This window comes from Melozone crissalis, unplaced genomic scaffold (assembly GCF_028551555.1).
Source record: "Melozone crissalis strain CALT ecotype California unplaced genomic scaffold, PUWL_Pcris_2 ptg000057l_1, whole genome shotgun sequence".
Taxonomy (NCBI): Eukaryota; Metazoa; Chordata; class Aves; order Passeriformes; family Passerellidae; genus Melozone; species Melozone crissalis.
Window position 1 is genome coordinate 3,720,980 of NW_026535835.1, and position 17,726 is coordinate 3,738,705.

Here is a 17,726-nt window from a genome sequence, read left to right on the forward strand (position 1 = left end):
AGCCCAAATTCATGGCATGTATGGTCTTCCAAAAATTATGAGTCTTCTGTGATAAGCACAACGGTGAAAACTCAGGTCCAACCATTCTGCCTTAAAAGTTTTGGTTTTGTGTGCATGCATCTTCAGTCTAGAGAAATGGAGCCTGAGGTCAGACCTCACTGGGGACTGCAGAGAGGCAGCCCCGACCTCTGCTCTGGGACCCGAGGGCAGCCGTGCCAGGGGAGGTTTAGACTGGATTTCAGAAAAAAAGAAATCCAGAGGATGATCGGGCACTGAATAGGCTCCACAGGGAATGGCCCAAGGAAAGTTCCAACAACTCTCAAGTGCAGGGTGGGATTGTTGGGCTGTCCTGCACATGATCCGAGTCCCTTCCAACTCAAAATATTCTATGAACGCTCTTCTGCACTCGAAAGCAGAGCACGAGTGAAACACGTAGGCAGAAGAATAACAAGATTTTCAACACAAGCTTCCCGTGTGTCAGGTGGGAGCAGCCACTGAAGAGGCCCACTTTATCTGGCAAATGCTCTTCACACCCTGGCTGTCTTTATCTGGCAAATGCTCTTCACATTCTGGCTCTCTAATGCCTCTAACAAAATCACAGATACATACTTCCTCAATTATATGCCGCTGCAGTTAAAACAGTCATCATCCCAAGCGATACCACTATATCGACAAAAACCACTGAATCACAGCAAAGCCTTTAAACCCGATCCAGCTTCTCGGCCGTGCTAAGCCCTGAGCAGGCTCCAGAGGCCAGGGGACACCCTGGCCCCGGCGGACCGGGCCGGGCCCACCTTGTCCTCGGTCTCCAGGCGGTACGGTGTGGGCTGGATGCGCCGCGGCTTCTTCCAGCCCGCGTCCGGCTTCACGAAGCTGGGGATGCCCAGGGCGCCCGAGTAGCTGAAGCCCCACACGAACACGCGGTCCTTGCGCCTGGCCGTCTTCCCCGCATACTGAAACACCGGGGCAGCCTCGTCAGCCTCCCGCAGCTGGCGGGTGCTCGGCGGCCCCGCCGGCACGCAAAAGCCCCTGCAGAGCAGGCGCCGCGCCAGCCCCGCCATTGCCGCCCTCAGGCCGCCGCCATCTTGGCCGCCCTCACACGCGGGCGCGCGCAGCGTCAGCTCCCCTGAGCGCATGCGCGCGTCTCTTAAAGGGGCCACACCCCCCCCCTCTGAGGGGAGCGTCCGAGCCCGTCTGGATCCTGAGCTATGCCTGAACTTAGACCCAGGCCTGAGCCTACAGCCGGGCCCAAAGTCACGCCTAAACCCACACCCCGACCTAAGCCTAAATCTAAACACAGCCCCAGAGCCCAGTGTGGGCTTAGACCGCGGTGCGCGTCTCTTAAAGGGGCCGCACCGCCCTCTGAGGGGAGCGTCCGCACCCGCCCCGACCCTGCAATACGCCTGAGCTTAGAGCCAGGCGTGAGCCTACAGCCCGGCCCAAAGTCACGCCTAAACATACACCCCGACCTAAGCCTAAATCTAATGTGAAAAACGCTAATCACTTGTTTTTAAAATTTTTAAAAGTTTAATAGTAATAAAATAGTTAAAAAGAATAGCAACACAATTAGAGTAATAACAATTTAGACAAATTGAATTAAGACAATATGAAACAATAAAAGCAAAGTGTTACAGACGTCTGAGTACCTCTTTCTAGGCATCAGGAGCCCGAAAAAAGACACCCGTTAAAAAAAGATTAACCCTTAAGAACAATAGCCTGTTGCATATTCATACACTTCATACATAATGCATAATTCCATTCGAACACAAAATTCTTCTTCCCTCTAATCTTAACGCCTTCGCCTTCGAGGCAGAAAGAAGTTCGTTTCTTCTGATAAGAAGGCAATAAATTCTCTTCCTCTGAAAGATTTAAGTGTCCTGTGGCTGCTATCTCGCTGCGAGTCCTTTCTTTAAAAAAAGTGTCTTACATAGCATCGTTTCTATTTTAGCAATTTCTATAACCTAAAACTATATTTAACACAGTACCTGAGAGAATGAATACAGCATTACTTTCTAACACAACACATATAATATTCATTTTAATATTTGCGAAAAGCCAATCATAAAATACATGCATTTTTTCACATAAACACATCCCCAGAGCCCAGTGTGGGTTTAGACCCAGCCAAAACTAAAACACCCAGGCACAAACCTACAGGTCGACCCAGCGCCATCCCAAATAAAGGCAGCCCTGGCTGGCACAGCGATGGCAGCACTGGCTGGGGCAGTAACCAAGTGCAAAATGAAACTCCGTGTGAGAGGCAGCCCTGTCCCAACACTGAGCCCTCACTGTCCTCTCGAGAGAGCCAAGCAGGAGGAAGCTGCTGTCCTTTTATCCTCCCAGATAAATTTCCTCACTGCCCTCATCTCTTGCAAGAGTGCCTTGCCCAATCTCCACCTGGACTGTGAAATACAGAGCTGTGTTTCGTGTCAGGTACATACAGGCAATGTGTGTATTTGTGATTGCAATATGTGTGGAGACTGACCATGGGACAGTTATAAAGATGAATTCTAATAATAACTGAGGAAAGTAAAGCATGGAAGAAGGCCTTTGAACTTATCTTTTGTTCGCAATTAACCTTAGTTGATTTCGGAGCATTTGAATTAAAGCATTAAGAATGTTGCTTGTAGTTAAGCCTTAAAGAGTTTTGCAATAATAACCTTTTGAAGTATAATTTTAGAATATTGCTTGTATCCTTGAAACTATAGCTTTGGATTATATATAAAGGAAACATGCTTATCTCAGGCCTTAACAAAACAGAGAAAAACAGCTTGAGAAAGGAAGATGAACATCAACTCAAGGATTTATAGTTTCAACCAAGCTGGACATCACTGTTATGAGATTTGTAGTCCTTGCAATTAAAAGTTGGACCCACATCTGGGGAGCTGGACCTCACCAGATGGGATTCGTCTTTCTTCTTTCGGAAACTGGACCATCACCATCTGGGGATACTCCTTTGAAATACATCCTGAGAAAAACTAAATCACAATAGTGTATAGAATTGTGATGTAAAAATTGGGAATAGAAACTGCTGATGAGTAAAAATTAGAATAGAAACTGCTGAGAAAACTGATGAGTACTCCTATAAATACCTGTAAGCCTCAACTATGGGTGTGCAGTTGGAGGGAAAACTTCCCCACTGTACCCAGCACTGTATTGCTCATACTTTACCATATTAATTAATAAATTGATTGCTGCTTGAATATTGGCCTAGTCAAGCTTCTTATTTATAACAGGAGGAACACCTTTCCTGCCACCATGCCCACACTGCTCCTCAGGGTCTATCAAGTGTCTCTCCTTTATTGATGAAAACCACAAAAATAATTCAAAATACGAAGAGGGAATAGAAAGGCATGTAGAGATGAGGACTTGGTGCTTGTAAGAAGCTGGTAGGGCAGGGCTGGTCCCTCCTCAAAGCGCTATCAGCACACCATGGGCTGGCTGAGATGGAGGATGAGCATGGGCACTGGGCTGGGCTGACATGGCCGCAGCCTCCCTGGCCTGAGGTGGCTGCCAGAGCCACCTGGATCCCTGCTCCAGCTCCGAGCCCCAGCTGCACAGGAGCTGGAGGAGATGAAGCTTTGGGTGGCTGGTGTGGGGGCTCACAGGATCCTCACAGGATCTTCCTCCACGTGCTCTCAGTGCAGCGGTTCAGGATGAGGTCCTTGCTGGGACGGGGAGGGACAGCAGGTTGAGCCTTGGGCTTGTTGTCCTCTGGCTCAGTTTTCTCGACTGCAAGTAAAAAAGATGTACAGGTGGGTCAGAGCTCTGCACCACACACCACCCTCACAAACATTCAGCAGTTTCTTACATCACTGCCAGCAAAGCTCCTGCCTCTCCTCCTGTCCCTGCTGCATGTATGGGTTTTCCTGCAGGTCATGGTGTCAGGAGGTGCCCACCAGTGCCCCACTGGGAGCTGTGCTCAGGGAAAGCCTGTCCGCATGAGGTCTGCATGAGGTCTGCCCATCTTTAGCTCAGGGAAGGTCACAGATACTGCATGGGGATTACAGATCTAAAGGATATGCCTCAGTGACTGCCTCTCTCCTTCATGAATAGATGCTCTTTACAAGGGCCTGAACTGGTAGGACAAGGGGGAGTGGCTTCACACTGCCAGAGGCCAGGGTTAGATTAAATATTAGGAAAAAATTCTTTTCTGTGAAGGTAATGAGGCACAGGTTGCCCAAAGCAACTGTGCTGCCCTGTGCCTGGAAGTGTTCAAGGCTAGGTTGGCTTGGAACAACCTGAGCAGGCTGGGAGCAACCTGATCAAATGGAAGCTTTGAATGAATTGGTCTTTAAGGTCCCTTCCTACCAAAACCAAATTCTATAATTCTATGATTCTTCATGTAACACTTCCTTGTGGGGGCTCTGCTGACAGCTAACACACATGGCAGTTGCAGTGGTAATGGCAGCATGGGAGAGGTTGGGTGCACAAAGGAAAGCACTGATCCCAAATGTGGGCTGACCTCCTTCCAGGACCTTATCCTGCTCTGTCTGACCTATGGCCAGGGGTAAGAAAACCCCTTGAAAGAAACACCTCCTGCATGGTGTGACCTCAGTGGGCCATCCTGCTGCAGCTGCCAGCACTGCTGGGGGCATGGGTCATGCTGCAGGATTCCAGTTCCATTGAGACTTACTGATGACATTGGCCTTGCTCTGGGAATTTCCCCGGATTTTCCTCTGGTTCTGGATGTACTTCTTGCTGTTCCTCCTGTAGGTCTCCTGGCTGATTTGCTTCCGGCCCTGCTTGTGGATGCTCTTCACATTTCGGATAGTGGATCTGAAAAGAGTGAGAAACAAAACTTTCAGTTTTCATGCTGGCAGCTGTCACATCACACACCTCCTTTCCCCACACTTCCTCCTGTGCTTCACCCAAACCCCAATTTCTGCTTTTGGCTTCTGCCTGCTGGATGCCAGCTGTTGAAAGCAGCCATCAGTGAGCCACAATCCATGATGTGTGCAGAGGCAGCTGGATGGTGCTCTGCAAGCAAACACTGAAGGGTGAACCCTGAGCACAAGTCTGGAAAGTAATGACAGGGATTGGTGAGGAAGATATGGCTGGAAGGATGAGATGGGGATGGGGGTTATCTAAGAAAGTCCCAGAAGTGATTTATAGCTCTTTGATGAATGAACATACAGCACCTATCCTGGGCACAAAATTCATGTCCTTGGTGTGGGGCTTGGCATGGCTCCTCGAGGCTCAAGGGTCAGATACAGGGGAATGGAGTATGGGGCATGTGTCAGTGTGCACCCAGATGAGCAGTGTTCAACCCACAGGAGAGAAGCTCCTGAGAGAAGTGAAAGGCTGAGCAGCCTGAGGCTGCTGCAGGGGAAACCCCAGCACTGGGGACTGTCCCTGGGCAGGCAGACAGAGGCCCTGCTTTGTCTCCAGTACCATGGCAGGAGTGAGGTGGCTCCTGATGACCCCCCCATGGCATCATCCTCCTGCTCTTCTCAAAGAAATGTGCCTCTCTGCCTTCAGCCCCTTGCTGGTGTGAGCACATCCCCCATGTCATAGCAAAGCTCTTGCCCATAGCAGCTCACCACATTCACAACAGGCTTGGCCTGGCTGCCACTGCCACAGAGGCAGCAGTCACAATGGCAGGGGACAAGCCACTGTCCTTGGGACAGGCCACCTCATCTCCCCCAAGGCTACCAGTAAACATCTCTGTGGCCAAACAGGCGGATCTGGACCATTTTACACTGTTACACTCAATCCATGCTCCAGCAAAATTTGATTTGGAGAGATTTCATAGCAGGCCTGATGTGTCATCTTGCAGAGAAAAGAGATGGCAGCAAATTCTGCCCTTTTTAGCCATTCTCTTTGCATTGGAATTCATGAGTTATTTCTGCTTTTTATATTTTTAATCAAAATAAAATCCTTTGCATTAGCTCACATCCTCCCTTTAGATTAGGCCACTTGGCGGCTCAATTTAGTCAAATTTCTCCTTGCCTCTGAAAGATTCAGTGCACACATTTAGGAAGTAAGAAAATGGCCAATTTGAAACTTAAACAAGACTAGCCCAGAAAAGAAACTTTGCAGAAGGACAAGGAGAAATACACCTGATGGGTATATTTCTCCTTGTTACATGTCCTTGTCCTCCTTGTCCCAACATTTCACCTGTTGGAGCAAGGATCCTGGAGCCCTGCATCAGCAATGCAGGTGGGAGCTGGGGAGCAGAGTGGTGGGAGGACAGCCCTGCTCTCTCTGTGCCCTGCTCACATTTCTCCAGGCTGTTCCTCACTGACAGGCAAGCAGGTGACACCACAACACCTGTCTGGTTTAATTTCATCTCCCTGAATGAAGAGGGAGATGTTCTTCTGCCCTCTACACAGAGCTTCTCCTACCTCCGCGGAGGTGCACCCCGGTTCCTCAGCTCACTCTTCACAGAGGTGTTCACCTCCCCAGCTTTCTGCAGGTACATGGAGGGGTAATAACCTGTGGTTTCATCCTTCCTGCAACACAAAGCAACATCACTGGCAGTCCTGGCTCTGCAACCACCTCCTCAGTCCAGGAGAGAGATCGGATCATTCTCATGGGTGGTCACAGAGTCTCAGAATGGTTTGGTTAGAAGGGACCTTAAAGGACCTCATTCCAACCCCCTGCCACAGGCAGGGACCTTCCCCTAGAATAGGTTATTCCAGGCTCCATCCAGCCTGGCCTTGAACTCTTCCCACTCAGGACATTCCATGAGTCGTGGTTCGTGCCTGTCCCTTGCTGGTGCCATGTTACCTTGAACATTTCCTTGCAGCTGGGATGAAAGTTGAGGTTTTGCAAAGCAAAATGCGCCAGAACAATTAGAGGCAAAATAACAGATACATGGGGTTTTTTTTCCATCTGCCTCCTTCTTGGATATTTCTGAAGCCCTCAGGAGAGGAATTTCCAGCTGAAATGTTTAATATTTGGCAAAGAACAGACTCTGAGGAGCAGCCCTGCCAAAGGAAGTGCTGGGCAGTGGCACCAAGGACACCAAGGCTTTCAGAGCCCTGATGTGGAGCACCATGGATGTCCCTTCCCTCTCCCTGAGTGCTCCTCACATGAGCTCTTCATGGCGTCTCTCACCTGATGACCCACCAGCCATCCAGGAGCTTGTGGATGACTTCAATGGTGTCGCCCTCCTTGAGGGTCAGCTCATCCTCCTCCACAGCAGTGTAGCTTTTCTGGACCACATATGCTTCACCTACACACAAAATGGGGATGGTGGATCCTGTGCTGACACCTCAGGGATAGGGCTGAACCTCCCCAGCCACTGAGGAGGCACCAGAGCATTAGGAGGCACCCTAATTTTAGGCAAGACTCAGGGTGCTTGAGGTTTGGATTCAGACTTCCCCCAGTCTTGGTATTGCCCATGGCTCATCCCAGCCCCTCCACCACCTCTCCAGAACAAAACTTTTGGATGCAAGCAGAGGAAGCACTCCTATCTCTGCTCGAAAGTGTGCTCAGAATTCAGGTGGTGAAATAAGGCAGAAGGAAGTGTTGTGCTAATAGAGCCTTTTCCAGTGTTGTGAAACCCTCAAAGCTGAAGCCTGTTGAGCAATTGGCACAAGCCTGCAGGATCCTTCCCCTGCTCCATGTGATAAACCCTGCTGTCATGGCAGGGCAGTGAGGGGACAGGGAGCAGGGCCAGGCCCTGACAGCACAGAGGTGAAGCACTGTGAATGCCTGTGCCTGATTTGGATGCTGCACCATGCTTTCTGCTAACCCAGCACCTCAGCCTTCACCCAGCCAGCTCAGCTTGGCCACTGGGTAAGGATCAGCCAAAACACAAATCTAATGCTGAGTTGCAGGTCATGGGAAGCTCCCAAGGTTGACACTGAGGCACCAAGCCATGAGATTTATCCCTCCTGGCAGTTCCTACAGCAGCACCTCCCTGCCCAGTGATCCTGCTCAGTCTGAATTACCCAGCTTTGCAGTGAGCCATCACAGTGGAGAGCTGCAGCAGGCTGTGCTCTGACACACACCCACACCCTGGTCACACCAACATTTTACCTGCATAGTTAGGCTCCTGCTCTTCAGACTCATCAGGACCATCCAGTGGCTCCAGATAGGCAGCAGGTACCCAGCCTCGTTTATTCTTCAGCTGACAAAACCACCAGCCTGCAAAGAAAGGAGCTATAGGCAAGAGCAGAGTGTTTGGGGACTGGGACCAGGTCTGTCCTGGCCAGGGCAGGTGCAGGCATCTCCGTGTCCCAGACCAAAGGGACAGTGCTGGGGCCAATCTCTGTTGACATGGCGCAACCAGAGAAGTTGACCACTTGATCCTGCTCCTGTGGGCAGGAATCCTCACAGGCTGAGGCATGGCCAGGGTGTTGCAGAATTTTCTAGAACTGCCCCTCAGCCCTCACTGCCATAGCTGGCTCACATGCTGTGTTTGGATGCAAGGGCGGTACTCATTCCTACTGAAATTGTGGCAGGGAGTGGGCTGGCCCTCAGGGGCTCTCCAGGGGGATGGACACATACCATTCTCACTCTTCTCCACGACATCCACCATGTCCCCTGCCTTGAGAGCCATCTCAGATGTGGAGCTCTTCTCATAGTCGGCGATGGCTCGGTAGGTTTGCAGGACAATGGGGCCCGTGATGTCTGCATGAGAGAGGTGACACAAGTTCCCTCCTCCAGCCCCCAGCCCAGAAACACCCTGTTCCAGACAGGCCAAAAGCAGCCCCAGGACAGCCCAAGTGCCCTTCCAGCCTCTTTCAGCCTCAAATCAGTTGGATTTCAGGACAAGGATTTGGCTTCACTGCAGCTGCAATTCTGGTATAGCAACCATGTTCTTAGTGAGGTAATCTGCCATGGAATGAGAACTCTCTCCCCAGGCTTCACTGCTGTTGAGGCAGCCACTTTGCAGCCCTCTTACCTGTAAGGTTTTTCTTGGAATCCTTTGGGAGGAGGAAGACCTCAGGCTTCTTGATCCTGGACAGGTCAGAGCAAAGGCAGCTCAGTGCCAAGCAGCCCTATCCATCAGCACCCTCCCAGCAGGCTCCTGCCAGCATCCAGGGCCAGGAATGCAGGATTTCCCTCAAAACAGCAGGCAGCAGGACTCACTGGCTGTCTGTGACAGGGTTCATGTCATCATGACGGACCTTGAAGAAGTTGACCACGTGCAGGCACCGGGAGATCTTGTGGGGCAGGTTCACCAGCGTGTAGCAGTACTCAGCCAGTGTGCCCTGCCTGTTCTGGGTTGAGCGCTGCCCATCAAACCACTTTGGGGCTGGGGGAGAGGGAAAAGTGCTCAGAAAAAACAGACAGAATGCCTTGTTTTTAATACTTTCCCAAGCACACTGCTCTGAATCATTAATTTTGCCCTGCAAACAAATGAGTCTGGCCCCAAGGTGCTACATGGCTGCATTGTGCCAATAAGGTGAAGCTTTGTGGGGGCACAGCTCTTGCAAGCCCAGCAGTGATCCTGTTTAACCCTATTTCAGTTTTAGGGTAACTCCTACATGTGTGCTCAGACTAAGCCCAACTGCTGGGCCACAAATACAGCAGATGCGCCAGGGCACCAAGAGGGGCTCAGGGGACCAGCCTGCAGTCAGAGGAGACATATTTATCCTCCCACCCCACCGGTTATGGTGTTCTTGACTCCAGAGCTGTAAAATACTGCTGGCAATCCCAACCCCGAGCAGTGTTGAACCGCGTGATGGGAGATACTTCTGTGTGGTCATTGGCACCCCATGCCCCCCCAGCAGTCTGACACTTGTCTGATTCTCAGTGCTCTCAGTTCCCCAGATGGAATAAGGGTGCTTTGACCAGCCCCAGCGTGGTGGAAGAGGCCCAACATGGTGGGTGTTAGTCCAGCTGCAATGGAGCCCCCCCAGACTGGCACCCACACTGCATAGTGCAGGCTTGCTCCTCCTCCAGAGATGCTGACCACAACTGCAGCTCTTTTTCAGACTCCCTTCTGCTTCCTTTAAAGCAGGAAATTAAAAAAAAAATGGGGAAGTTTTCTGACATGCACCTTGCTTAGAGGCAAAACATCAGCTGTTGGGATCAGGAGTTCATTCTCTGTCATTGAAGACATATTGCATTGCTTCCTCTTACAAAGTATCTGTGCTGCCACAAGGGCAGTAAGCCAACAGCAGTGATGGTGTCACCAACAGAGGGCTCAGCTCAGCTCCACTCAGTTCAGCCTCCCCAAAGCCAGCCAGGAGTCACAGGGGTCACAGCTGATTCTTCTGGATCTGCTTCTGGGGTGCCTTAGAGAGCAAGGACGGGGTCTGCAGGGCTGCTGAGTGCTGGGAAGAACCACTGCCACTGCCCACATCTTTCTGGGGTTTTGCTTTCAAGCCTGGTGTACAGGAAATACTGCACCACCCACCTGTCTGGGAGGCAGCCAGCGCAGCTCAAGCCACCAGGGAATTTCCCAACCAGCTGCAATTTCTATTCACCCCCAGCCACGGTGCTTGCCCCTCACCTGGCAAGTGCGGGATGATCCGGTTCTCTATGTTGATGTCCCCGGATTCAATGGGGAACATCTCCTTCAGCGCTTTCTGCAGAGCAGAGCCAGGCACAACAGTGAGGATGGCACCAGGGGAACAGGCTGTGCCCCCCACTCCTGTGCCCCCAACTTGGCTCCTTTCCTCACCCTGCTGCTACCAGCATGTCTTGGCTGGATCCCACACCTCGGCACTCTGTGCCCAGGGACACAGAGCCAATGGCTCCCACCTTCAAAAGAGATCCAAGAACTGGACCCAGGAGCCTCTTTTGAGCCAGGTTTGCTTTGAGGCAGTTTCAGATGGCATTCACCCTCCTTTTTCCCCACCCCAAGCCCATGTGTCCTGGGAGGACTCACGTGGAACTCGTATATCTCAGTGAAGCGGCGGTAGACGACCTTTTCAGAGAGGTCATTCCACTTCACCAGGAACATGTAGACCTGAGAGCAAAGCAGAGGCTGCAGTTTTGCAGGCAAGTGGGACACCACTCCCCACTGTGCCCAGGGAGCCCTGGGGATGGTCCAGTTTCAGATAAAATGGAATGTTTTCCTTCCACCACCCCAATGCAAACAGCTCTGCCTTGCCAGGAAATAAACTGGGCACTAGGGGAGTTGCAATGGATGGAGAAGGGACAGAAACATGCAGGTGGGTGAGAAACAAAGAGGAAAAAGCCCTTTCCAAGAGTGCAAAGTAGCCAAAGGCTTGCAAAGGAGGTGCCTGAAGTCTTGTGTGTTCAGGACAGTTTAGTCTCTGGCTGCCTGCAGCTCACGTTATCAGCCATGACCCCTTTAAAAGGAAGCGTTTAGGCTCTCAGTCCCATTTCCCTAAGAAAATTTGTAAAAACCCTGGCCAGTCCTCAGTCCTCACATGCCAGAACGCTGCTGAGTACTCACATAGTGCTGGCTGGGGAAAAACCTTTTCTCGTAGCCCAGCAGTTCGATGTGCCGGATGAAGGCGTCTCCCATTGCTGCTGCTGCCCGCAGGGCTCTGCTCGGGACCCTGCTCCTGCCTGCCTGGGTGCTCTCCCTTCCCCTCTGCCCTCACTCAGCTCTGTCTCCCCTCCCCTCTGCCCTGGCCCAGCTCTGCTCTCTGTGGCAGCCCTGGGGAAGCGGAACTGCCGCTGCAATCGCACCCGTCGTTGTTCACTCGCTGTGGTTTGTACCGAGCCGGTGCTTCCCAGCCCAGCCCCTGCCGTGGCTCCAGGGCTGGGGAGGCCTCGGGGATAACCTGGAGGGAGCTGTGGAATCAGAGGGCAGTGAAGGGTTGTGGAAGGGGCTAACAGCAGGCCTGTTAGCTAAAGGAGCAAGGAGAAGCTGAGAAGCAAGAAGAAGCAGCTGATAAGGAGCTCTCTGCAAGGCTGTAACCAAGGAGACCGAGAGAAGAAAGATAAGAGAACTTTGCAGCTGGACGAAGTATTTTTAGAAAGTTAGTTGAAGTCACTGTAACTTTTCACCAATAGTGTTATGTTGACTTAGTGTGGCCAATAGTTAGGGTAGAAGAAGCATAAACAATTGGAAAGTGTATAAAAGTCAGCCTTGTTCAATAATAAAGAGTTGCCAGCTGAGACTGCTTGTGGTCTCTGCTCTCGACAGCAACAAAGGGTGAGGGCCAGGCTGGCTGCCCTGGTGTCCAAAGGACTCCTCTGGCTGCTGATGCTGCCCCATGATGGCACAGGGCACTGCAGCACAGGGTCAGGGACAGGTGCCTTGGATGTGACAGCCAGAGGCGCCTTCACCCTCTCTATCAGAGCTGGAACGGCTGAATGAAGCATGTGATGCACTCCCTGAGCCCCAGGAATGGCAGTACTGTCTTCTGTGTGTGTGGGAATGGCAGGTGGGGAACCTGGGGCAGCCACGGGCTCAGTGTGCAAGAGACCCTCCCCTTGCATCACCCTTTCCTTTCAGTCACTTGCAGCTTCTTCAAAATCTGCCACCAAAAGGTTCCCTTGAGGAGCCCCCGAGGACCTGAGTCAGCCCCAGCCCTGCTCACCACCTTACCTGGGCACAGGGCTGAATGGGAGGGGACCCAGGCAGAGGGAAACCCCAGAGTGGGCTGGAGACCCTGTGTCCTGCTGGGAGAGCAGGAGAGTCCCCTGCTATGCCATTCTGAAATGCCAGTGCACCAGCTGCATTCACGTCCTTCTCCATCCTCAGCCCTGAGCAGAAAGACCTGAAGGGATGTGAGAGGTGCAGGGATCAATTCCACACTGCTTGCAAGCAGAGGTGTACCCAGGAGTGCTTTTGTCCCCACCCTCAATTACAGCGGGCACCTGAGTCACCTGACAGGCAGGCCCTGCTCTCCACAGGACCCTTGGAGGAGCCCAGCTCCAGCCAGTCAGCTCCATCCCCTCTGAAACCTGTGCCAATGTCCCCAGCAGGGCGGATCACACCCTGAGCTGGGTGTTAGAGCAAACCCAGCCCACACGCAGCCAGGAGCAGAGATCCTCAGGCAGAGGCAGCAGCCCCAACCCACAGCAGAGCTGACAGGGGCTCTCCCCACTGACCAGCAGCACCACGCCCTGCCACGGGATCACCCCAATGCCCTTGTCAGCTTGTAAAGACAAAAGCTTCTTCTGGCCACATTAAAAACATCAAATGCTAACTGTAGCCCTCACCTGGAACTTGGGTGTGGCACCTGCAGCTGTGCAATACTAAATGGTCATTTACTTTTGGTTTCTTATTAACAGGGGGACTTTCCTATATGCAAGGGAAGTCCCTTGCCTATTACCCAACCACAAATATGAAAAAAGATCCATCCAGAGCTGTTTGGATTCTGCTCTGTTAGTCACCAGATAACTGCTGCTCATGCAGAACACCATAAACTTTGTCATAACAGCTAATTTCATAATTACAATTTGTACTAAATTTAAAACTGCATTACACACAGTACATTTCTGGAAACCACTCAATTCACATGTTCCTTCCTGTTTCCCCATTCCTCATTCTGTGATGTGAGAAATGAGAGGTTGTAGATGCCACTGTCCGTAAAGGATTAGTTCACAGTGAAACACCACCTGTAACTCTGTGTGGGACAATGCTGAGCCTTCCATCACATGTCTCACATGTCTAATACATGTCAAGAAGCAAGATTTTAGAAGAAAATTCTCAGAAGAGGAACATCTCATCTGAACAAGCCACATTCTTTTGGTTTTGCAGAGTCTGGTTTTTGGTAGCAGGGGGGCTCTGGAGGTGGCTTCTGTGAGAAGCTGCTCAAAGCTGCCAGATGTCCAGCAGGGCCAATCCTGATGGCTCTGAAGATGGACATGCTGCTGGCCAGTGTCCACCATAGACTCCAGTCCTTTCAGCAAAACCTCTGCAACCACTTCGTTTCTCTTTCAGCTCTTGCATACAGAGCTTCACTAGAGCCACTCTGCTGTTACACACTTGACAAGGCAATACCCTGGAATTATTTATTTTCCCAGTTCCTTTGCTGTGACACTGCCCTCATTTTGAGGGAGCAGTAAGAACTCCAGCTGGGCAGGCTGTGCTGAAAGTGCCTCCTAAAGGGGGCTGTGAGTAACGAAGGGATGAACCATCCTGCTTCTTCAGAAGGGGAAGTCAAGCCAGCTAAAACCTGGGGAAAGCTGCATTATGTCATTTCTCCATTCTAAATATGTCCAGAAGCAAGTGTGAAACCTGGTCCTGAACTACTGCTGGAGGTTCACTGGCTCAGCAGGTCTGTTCAAGTGTGTGACCATGTTCACAGGGGTCTCAGGATGAGGGGAGAGACGAGGATCTGACTCCATGTTTCAGAAGGCTGATTTATTATTTATATTATATTAAAACTATACTAAAAGAATAGAAGAAAGGATTTCATCAGAAGGCTGGCTAAGAATAGAATAAGAAAGAATGATAACAAAGGTTTGTGGCTTGGACACTCCTAGCCAGCTGACTGTGATTGGCCATTAATTAGAAACAACCACATGAGACCAATCACAGATGCACCTGTTGCATTCCACAGCAGCAGATAATCATTGTTTCCATTTTGTTCCTGAGGCCTCTCAGCTTCTCAGGAGGAAAAATCCTAAGGAAAGGATTTTTCATAAAATGTGTCTGTGACAAAGTGAGCAGCAGGTAAATGTGGTGGGGGTTACAATGTGGACAGTGCCCATGTGGCTGGGTTAACAGGTAAGGTCCAGCAGTGGGCTCATTCCATGGGGCTGGGAATGCTGCCTGCTGAGGAAGGCACCAGTCACCACCAGCTCCCATCTGGAGAGAAGGAAGGCAGGACCAGGATGAGCTTTTCCAAAATGCCTCAGCATGGAGCTAACCCAGCCCCTGCTGTCATCACCAGCACAAAATCCCAGTATTCAAGTGGGAGCACCTAGATCTGCACGTTGTGAAACACAAGCAGATGTCCTGTAGGGTCTTCCTTATCTCCAGAATGACAGAAATGTGCTGCTCTGGATTTACCTGCTGAATTTCAGGTTGCTCCCATGCAACAGGCGCTGCACTCAATTGAATTTAAGGCTTCAGAATTTTCCTTGAAGATCCAATCACCTCACCCACCCAGAGCTGCACTGCAGTCTCAACAGCAGGACTGGACCTTAATTCTCTGCTGGCAGGACACAGCCATGCTGCAAACATGTTCTACCCGCCTACAGAATTACTTGATTTCCTGTAAAAGACATAACTGCATGGACAGTCTTGAACAACATCAGAAAGGTCTTTATTTCTTCATCAGGGAACATCACTTACCATTTGTGCATAATGCAATCATCTCAAATTCACACCAGTAAAAGAGAAACCTTTGCAAATAATCTGCATTTTTAGAGATTATCATATAACCAGAACTGTACATCTCTTATGGTTTGTTAAATTTGAAAAAAAAAAAAAAAAAAGATGTTTTTACATGTTGTGGGGGATAACCAGGACCACACAGGACTTTATTTGTTCTATTCACAGAATATTCTGAATTTTTGACATAATAGGGCTTAGAGCAGGCTGTAGCATGTTTCCATAGCTAATTCTAAATGAACAGAAGAGCATCCCCCACAGCCTTCAGCAGAAAAACTTTCACACAAGTCCACACAATTACTGCCCATGGCAGGACTGTAAGACCAAACCCATCACATGTAAACTGTGTGATACTCTGATATAACATGGACTTACTACTTTGAATTAACAGAACAAACTATTATGGGGTTTTATTTCAGTTGGTTCCTAATCCACACACTGGAATATTGATCATTTCACAGTCTATCTCATTAATGCACACTAACCATCAAGTGGATAATTTTATCTTTTATTTAGGAAAAACATATGATAGATATAACAGGAAAAATTATTCAAATATACAGATACTGTTGTCCAAAGAGACATTAAAGTAATATCTGAAAATTAATGTAAAGGGTTTTTTTTCTCCAAAGTAAACAAACTGAACTCTTTGCAGGATTTTTTTATTACAAAAGTTAGAATGCATTCAGGTACAGTGAAATTAATCTTTATTGGAAAATGTATACAGCCTGAGCTATGTCCCTGTTGATTTTCATCCCTGCCATCTCCCCAGCATTGCTGCATCAAGTTTAGTCCTTAAAATATATTCCAAAGTAAACTGATACAATCCAAATCTACAGTCATTATTAGGTCAATTCACAGAACTGCTGAAAAAGTAGACATTCCTATATAATAGTACAAAAGGATTTGTATAGAAGATACTTCTCTTATACAGTTATATTACAGAGCTCTGGACAGGCCGAGCAGGCTCTTCTCAGAACAGGCAGCTTCTGGCTGGGTAAGAGAAATTAAAAAATTAAGTTAATTTAATTGAAGTCTTGTGCCTTATTACAACTATGAGCAGTCTGTATTCTATTTTCCAGTTCTTTAGGCCTGGATTTGTCACCCTGTTCTTCTAAAGTTCTCCTAAGCCTTCTGATTTTTACATTTTTGTAATGGAGTTTCTCACGCACTTTTCATGTAAATAATGATTGTTCTGCATTCCTTTCTGGAGGAGGAGAGAATTGATGGGCTGATGGTTTGACCAGTGTGGTTGGAGAGGTGGCAATTCCATCCTCCAATCCATGGTCACTTTTGGAATTCTATAAATATCAAGTTCTGGTAATAAACGTGCCTTTTATGCCTTGGACATCTCGGTGTGTGAGTGTCATTCATTTTGTGTCCTGTTGCAACACAGATTCAGCAAACATGCAGAAACTGAATATTGCTCTCAATAAATAGGAGATTAAATGTGTGCTCTAGTGGTCTCTTGTTAGAATTTAGAACAAATATTTATTTTAGCACAAATTCAGTGGATGGCTAAAGCATCCAAAACTCTGAACTGCTGCAGCACCAAATGGTGCAGCCATTGCTCAGAGAACATTTTTGTGACCTTTAATTGACAAGTGAGATGGTTTTTTATTTCTCACTGCCTGCAGTGTGTCCCATGATGAATCAAAGTTTTTCCTTTAGTATATTTTATCCTGCCACATTCAGTTTTATGACAAACACAGAATTCACTGATTTAATAAGAGCACCATGGCTGCCTGCAGTGCTCAGGGCACAGCTGGGATGCTGGTTTGTCAGCTCCTGCAGCTTTCCACCACATCATTTCATTGTCCTGGGCTGTGTTCATGCTGTACCAAGGCTATTCCTCAGCTCCAAAAACTCAGATGGTGCCAGGAATGAAACCCACAGGCTCCAGGCTCCCCCAGCCAATGCTTCATTTCACTTTACACCAATCAAATCAAATTGCTGAAGTATCAAATGCTGCATAACGAGGAAGATATTTGGAGTTCATTATTACCAAAAAAGCTGAAATGGAAAGAACCACTACCATTTTCTTTGAATGAAGCACAGAGACTCTAAACCATGTGGGTCAGCATTTTAGATTTGGTGATGTGATAGCATTGCTCTCCACCACCACAAAAACATAATTTTTAGGAACAAGTGACATTAAAAACAGAGCAAGAGAAAGATTTGGACATTTGGGCATTGTAAATTAAACTAGGCTTTTCATAAAAGTTTAATTTATGAAAAGAAAGAAAACTTTTAAAGGAGGTTGGTTTGTCATGACAGTTAATAGTTTTACTGAGTGTCCCAAGATCAGACAATACCCAGACAATCATAGTGGAGAGCATTCCTGCTCAATTACAATTTGGAAATGTATGTGCATTACCAAGAACAATAATGCTTTTTCACACAACCATATCAGAGCTTTACATAAACACTAATTCCCTCAGCTTTCACTTGCTCTTCTTCTGAGATATGTGATTACAATCACATATTTTAGGCCACATTTTTCTAGGACTTCCTCAGAAATTTGAACACAGTGTGCTTTATATTGGATAAGAAAGTG

At 48.9% G+C, this 17,726-nt stretch overlaps 3 protein-coding genes across 15 annotated transcripts in view; all 3 read right to left on the reverse strand.

The window, feature by feature from the left end:
* The window catches only part of RCC1L (RCC1 like), a 35,546-nt gene extending 34,463 nt beyond the window's left edge, over positions 1-1,083 (reverse strand). For all 4 annotated transcript variants that reach the window (XM_054287464.1, XM_054287465.1, XM_054287467.1 and 1 more), the window contains exon 1: positions 795-1,083. In XM_054287464.1, the coding sequence (XP_054143439.1) occupies positions 795-1,061 (267 nt within the window). In that variant the 5' untranslated portion in view covers positions 1,062-1,083. The remainder of the gene's footprint in view (positions 1-794) is intronic.
* A 2,196-nt stretch (positions 1,084-3,279) lies between these two features.
* Positions 3,280-11,467, reverse strand: NCF1 (neutrophil cytosolic factor 1). The gene is made up of 11 exons (XM_054287346.1): positions 11,327-11,467; positions 10,793-10,873; positions 10,415-10,490; positions 9,046-9,211; positions 8,858-8,913; positions 8,461-8,583; positions 7,990-8,097; positions 7,063-7,180; positions 6,348-6,455; positions 4,637-4,779; positions 3,280-3,732 (listed from the first exon to the last, which is right to left on the reverse strand). The coding sequence occupies exons 1-11, from the start codon at positions 11,396-11,398 to the stop codon at positions 3,614-3,616; spliced, it is 1,170 nt and encodes a 389-aa protein (XP_054143321.1). The 5' UTR covers positions 11,399-11,467; the 3' UTR covers positions 3,280-3,613.
* A 3,652-nt stretch (positions 11,468-15,119) lies between these two features.
* Positions 15,120-17,726, reverse strand: part of GTF2I (general transcription factor IIi) — a 77,722-nt gene continuing 75,115 nt past the window's right edge. For all 10 annotated transcript variants that reach the window (XM_054287023.1, XM_054287021.1, XM_054287026.1 and 7 more), the window contains one exon: positions 15,120-16,162. The gene's annotated coding sequence lies outside the window, so the exon portion shown is untranslated. The remainder of the gene's footprint in view (positions 16,163-17,726) is intronic.

What these genes read in the sequence shown, in the direction of transcription:
- NCF1 (XM_054287346.1), bottom strand. Translation starts at nt 11,398, where the DNA reads ATGGGAGACGCCTTCATCCGGCACATCGAACTGCTGGGCTACGAGAAA. An exon ending in AACCCTGTCACAGACAGCCA is followed by an intron (nt 8,914 to 9,045) that starts GTGAGTCCTGCT and finishes TGACCTGTCCAG; the next exon opens with GATCAAGAAGCCTGAGGTCT. An exon ending in CGTGGAGAAGAGTGAGAATG is followed by an intron (nt 8,098 to 8,460) that starts GTATGTGTCCAT and finishes CTTTCTTTGCAG; the next exon opens with GCTGGTGGTTTTGTCAGCTG.